Here is a 6,000-nt window from a genome sequence, read left to right as displayed (position 1 = left end):
AAAGATTTGAAGCTTCCGGTTTTCTTTGCATCATTCAAGAGGAATGATGAGAGCAGAACCATCTACAGAAAGAAAACTCTGCTGGACCTTAGGGTCAAATTTAGAAGATACAGATGCAATCTAAGCAACATGATTTTGCTTTAGATGTCAGCGTTATGGACACGGCCAGATGTTTTGTAACAACTCGCCAAGATGCCTGAAGTGTAGGCAGGGGCCCCTGACCTACACATGCAAATTAGCCAAAGAAGTGAAGCCTACTTGCACGAACTGTAAAAAGGAACATATTGCTATTTCGAAGTTATGCGAATTTCGACCAAAAGTTCGTGTTGTCTCTGACAAGAAGAAAAGGAATTCAGCGCGGAAGACGCAGTCTAAAAATTTGTCTTCGCTGTCTGAAAACCAATCCAGAAAGAAAGTAGTATGTCATCAAAATCCCACCCAGATGCTAGCACTCCAGCTAAATTGAGTTTCGCAATGGATAAAAACCTACAGATGATTGCAGTCAAGTTCCTAGAATTTGTGGGAAAATATAAGAAAATAGAATCGCCACAGGATGAAGTTTTACTTGCCCTGGGATGAGCAGATGATAACAATGGACTTGTAATTTTTCTCCTACTTTTGCTGCATGATGAACTTTGCTTAATTTCTAGTGTGCTTGGGCATCAGGAGATAGCACCGCCCTCCGGACTCTGCGTTCCTGCTCTGGTTGGTAGTCACGCTTACTTCTTATGACTTACCTCTCTCTACGCCTGCCATGCATTAAGCTCCTCCCTCTGTAGTTCAGGATTCTTTCCTCTGGAAGTTATTCGTCCAGCATTTTAACGTCATGTGCCTTTATGGCATTGTTTGTCATCGAGCCGGAGACGTCGCACCTTGCGCGATATTTCGGCAATAACTGTGCAGACCAGATCAGATCTGAGTTCAGTTGCTTAGTTATTGCTATTGTGAATAGCGTTCTCTTTAGATGCGCTTTGCATTGCGTTGTATTTGATGTTCTTATTACTTTTGAAGTGAAACTACTGACTATTGTGTGTGATACTGTGAACACTTGTACGAATATTTCTGTGGAAAATTCCAGAGTTCTGAAATATTTCTTTTGATAAAAATAAAGTTTATTAACCTATTATCGAACTTGTGAATTCAATCTATTACAAACCCACGCGAAGGCAACAATATTAAGTATAGCTCCTGGGCGAAGAGCAAAATGGAGTTATAAAGTTAGAATTATCAGTGGCGGAGCCAGGGAGACATCTGTCCCCTGGCGCAGCACTCAGGTGGCGTCTAATTGATATTACTACTGCTAAGGACACATAATGAATTAGAGTTTCAGCGCTTTCTTTTACTCTGCATCTGGTGAAGACCATCGGTGAAACAAAATGAGTAGTGTGTACAAAATTAGACGAAAGTATAAGTAACCGTCATCAGTCGACGAATGAGGTGAATTTCTGGTTTAAGGTCCAAATCAGTGAACTGAAGAATCATGTATGAATAAAAAATGTTAAGGTTGGAGAATGCCAGATGGATATTTATGTTTTTCTCTGAGAAATGGAGAACAGCTAAGAGAGTTGATGCAGTCGATAGGATGAGAGAGAACTTAAGTAATTTCTGGCAAGTTTTTGAATATAATTTTGAATTGTGTCTACTTTGGTGGATATATGAATTTGGAATGATCCATGGCGCTTTGATAATATCACTAAGTGTATTGTTTTAAAAACTTGAACCTTGTTGAAGGTGGGTTTTGGCAGCGTGGCCCCAGACAGGGCTAGGATAGAGTAGGGCTGGTCAAAGTATAGATTTTGTTACGAAATGTCCAGATGCGGTAAGATAGCTTCCCCGCAAAGAAGTTTTAGGGTTGCCATAAAATGGCAAGGAAAAGCAGGATTGCCACATTTGGCAAGAAATCGCCCATTTGGCCACAAAAATTGGCGATATACCATGGACGGATGGAGAAACTTCTGGAACGAATTCTTACCGGTTTAGCCCAGAATGTTCTCGAATACAAGCCGAAAACTATATAAACCCTGCTGGTCTGCAGTCAGTTAGCGTGTGTGTCTCGTCTAGAGAGTTGATAGTCAGTGTGTGCCTGGAGAGTACATGATAGTTGGTGTCTCGAGTCGATCGAGTTGACAGCCGGGCAGCGAGTGCCTAGTGGATCGTCGAGTTCACCGAAGGAGTCTCTTAGTGTATCGCTGTTAGTGCATCGTCAAGAGGGCGTGTTGAGCTCCGTAAAGACTGAACAGAAGAATCGGGAGCCATGCTCTGTGTGTCGTGGAGTGCATCGCGAGTTGTAGCGTGGAGACTCGAGAGTACATGGAGTTTTGAGAACGACCAAGCAGAGTCGGGAGCTATTCTCTGGTGCTTTGCAGTGAAGCTGTCTCCACCGTGATAGCCTGATAACCCGAAGGCTGTGTTACTGATTGTTCCAGCCAGTGTATATTAGTTCTTCGACGACTGTAACGTGATTTTGGAGCTTTCCTGATTAGTACTGGCTAAATAAAGTGTGTTTCGATACTTCATCAAGTGTCGTCGTTATTTACTCCAAATCCTCACGAACGTCGTACGAAAGTGAAGGAAGAAAATAACGAAACAACTGGTGTCAGAAAAAAATAACGCAACAATTTATATAAGAGGAGTTTATTTGAAGCGGCACTATAACTTCTTCTGCCAAGAAATGGGTGGATATTTGCAAACGTGATATTCATTTTTTTCACAGTTTCGCTCAGATGTTTCTGAAAAGTCAATTATCTATCTAGAATAAAGTGACCACACGTCCCAATTTTGGCGGGGCAGTTCGGCTTTTTGGAAGACTGTCCCGCATCAGGCGGATTTTTAAAAAATCCCCGCTTTTTAGAAAACATCTGCATTTTTTATTTTAAATGTACCATAAAGTTACATTTATTAATTATTATAGTAAATATAAGAAAACAATATTTATATATATACATATAAACACATAAAATGCATGCAGAGTTAACTAAATTAGGCGATGTAAGAAGTTAGATTTAATCGGTGGTGTTCGATCATAGTCGTTACGTCTCGTCAAGGAATATGTATTATTAACGGAAGAACAGCTAGCATTAGCTGAAGGGTTATTTGCTTTCCACACCATAAACATCAATTGATTGTACGTCGCAAACGATCGAAACATTGTACGACAAAAAATTTCCATGTGCAAGGACAAAAAACGAAGCAATTATTTGTAATTTTTTTCACCATATTCGGTTTCACAATTGCAGAAAGAATTAAATTGTTAGATTGAACGCACATTTATATCCATATATTATGATGCTTCCAAACACAAAGATTTAAAATTATTTCAAACAATTGTTAGAATTTTTGATCCAGGTACAGGAATTAAAATTATAACATTAGATTTTGTTTCATTGCTGGGTGAAACTTCATAAACAATTTTTGATTCAATAAGTACTATTTTAAAAAAGAATAATTCGAACAATAATATTATTGCTTATTGTGAGGATAACACTAACGTAAATTTTGGTGGAAAAGCTAGAAGAGGCAACGAATATTTGAACCAAAAATTATTGGAGTAGGTTGTGCAGCGCACATTCTATACAGCACTATTCAAACAGCATCCGACTTACTTCCAGTGGATCTTGAAAATATTATTGCAAAAATTTATTCGTACTTTTATATATATACTATACGTGTTGAAAATTTGAAGAATTTTTGTGAAAGCGCAGAAATCGAATGTTAAAAAAGGAGATTTTATGGGAATATGAGGAAAAATCTTTTTAATATATTAATAACCATTTTCCAAAAATAATATTTGCGAAAATGATTTTTTTTGATGAGGTGTCATTGTTAAAAATATATGTTACTGATAAAAAAATTAAATGTTAGTTGTCTGCAAATGTGGAAACAGACAAAAAGTGGACGGAGTTATTCTTTCATTCGGAATAATATTCCTTTTGAAAATATTTTGAAAATTCTACAACAAGCGCTCTCCCTTCCAGGAACAAATGCAGGAAAAGAACGTGTTTTTTATAGTATCAATAAATTATGGACAAGTGAAAAAAAACGCAGTTGAACATTAAAACTTTAAAATCGGTATTAAGGGTAAAATATCATTTGACCAATTCATATGAGAAATTTCATGGCATTTTAATAAATGAATCTATTGCAAAGTATTCACTTGGATAAAAAATATGACCGTGAAAGAAAATCATAAGTTTTTAAGTAAAATTTTAAATTAATGAAAAAACATAATATTCAAATTATAGTTTTTTTACAAATATTTGTATAGTTACCAATTTTATAGTTACCAATAAATACATTTTTGTATATTTACAGCCAAGTATATGAATGTATACAATAAAATATATTTTTTGAATTATTGGTCTGCTTTCTTAACTAAATTACAATTTTCATTTCATTCTATTTGTCCCGCTTTGTCTCAATGAAAATGTGGTCACTTTAATCTTTTGCTCCAGGCTTTCTTTGCTCTGTAATATCATATGCGAAAAGAGTAACGGTAATTTGTGGTTACTCCCCATTGTATTTTAGCAAGCAGTAGAAGGCGCGAGATCCTTGCCTGCGGCCGCTGAAAACCCTATTTAAGGGCTATTTATATGCTTTCATTTCCTTACATGCAGATTTGTCGAGTAAAAAGATGTTTCTACATCTTGACACTCGAGAATAAAATACGATCTGTGTGTTAACAATAGTAGAATTCCACTTAACATCTAATCTTTTTTTAAGGTCGAAAAATGTAATTTCGTTCGTTTAATAGTTATAAAATCGTTTAAGAATTGTACATATTTAATAAAATATTTAGTAACATATTTTCACTTTTTGGAAGATTTCTTTTTTCTGTATTTGATTAGTTATGAGTTAATGATTGGGAAACAACTTCAACAAATCTAGAAACTAAAAGTACAGTTTAAAATTAATGTTTAATCACAATAAATCGAAGCTCGCGAACACTTGTTTTAGTAAATATATTTTTAGATTTGTCAAAACAGATGGAGTTTGATTAAATTTTGACTAAAAAATTAATCACAAAGCATGCGATTTAATTTCGGTGCGAACATGCAATCGATTGAATAACCATATCAGTTATCAACTTTTGAAACAGATACGACGCATTAGAAGTGTTGCAGCTGATTTTTGCAACATGTGATCATTCAGGTGAGAAAAAGAAAAGAAGGTAGAAAAAATAAAAAAAATTCTGGTTGCTTCAGAAACAAAACAAACACATGCTTAGGGAATCAGGAGTGACATTTGCTATCGAACAATTGATCAGGCCAATTCTTATCAATTGCAGACTGTTGAAAGATAACTTTAAGTATTTATAAGTCATACAAATGTTTAGTTAGCACATTTTTTAAGGAAATCATTTGTTCATTCAGATATTCTGGAAGTATGAAATCACTTCAGTGTCTATTTCTTTGTTTAGCAGTTTCTGCTGCAAATGCTCTTCTGGGAAGAAGCTTTGCAAAGTTAACTGAAAATTCTGAGGATGGAAAATTGTGGGCCGTTCTTGTAGCTGGTTCAGATGGCTGGTACAATTATCGACATCAGGTAACACTGTTAATTCTACACAACAGTTTAAATGAGGCATAATATGCACTTGATGTATCATTCTTCTTGGTTTTAAAAGGATTGGTATTATCTATGAAAAGTTTATTTTTATTAAGCAATATTTTGATGTATTTTTTAATTTAGAATTGCTTAGTGAATGTAATAAGAATTCATGTTATCATAAGTATGCTTTGAAAATCTAACCACATGTATGTGAGAAATATAGCAAATTTTCCCTTTATTATATTAAAAGAAAAACAGAGTAATTTATAAGTTAATAAAGATAACATGCTATGATTGTGCTTGCAAGACACCTTTTTTAGAACTTATAAAAATCTATCCTGAAAAGTTAAAAGAAGTAGCCATAACATAGCTCTTCCTCCTATCAAGTTAGTGTCTTAAGACTCTTCTCAGCTCTGAAGTTTATTAAACCTGATCTATAGCCCTCCAACAAAGAAG

At 35.1% G+C, this 6,000-nt stretch overlaps 1 protein-coding gene across 2 annotated transcripts in view; it reads left to right on the top strand.

The window, feature by feature from the left end:
* The first annotated feature begins 5,175 nt into the window (after positions 1-5,175).
* LOC118195235 (legumain-like) overlaps positions 5,176-6,000 on the top strand; it is a 37,411-nt gene continuing 36,586 nt past the window's right edge. The window contains exons 1-2 of one of the 2 annotated variants that reach the window (XM_085815712.1): positions 5,176-5,305; positions 5,417-5,541. Coding sequence is in view for 1 of the 2 variants with exons in the window: in XM_085815711.1 (XP_085671837.1) it covers positions 5,383-5,541 (159 nt within the window). In the remaining variant the exon portion in view is untranslated. The other variant, XM_085815711.1, reaches the window with a different exon arrangement.

This window comes from Stegodyphus dumicola, chromosome 4, assembly GCF_044657685.1.
Source record: "Stegodyphus dumicola isolate Sdum_Otavi_A_Nest chromosome 4, ASM4465768v1".
Classification (NCBI taxonomy): domain Eukaryota; kingdom Metazoa; phylum Arthropoda; class Arachnida; order Araneae; family Eresidae; genus Stegodyphus; species Stegodyphus dumicola.
Note: the sequence above shows the minus strand (reverse complement) of the source record. Positions and strands in the feature narration are given on the sequence as shown.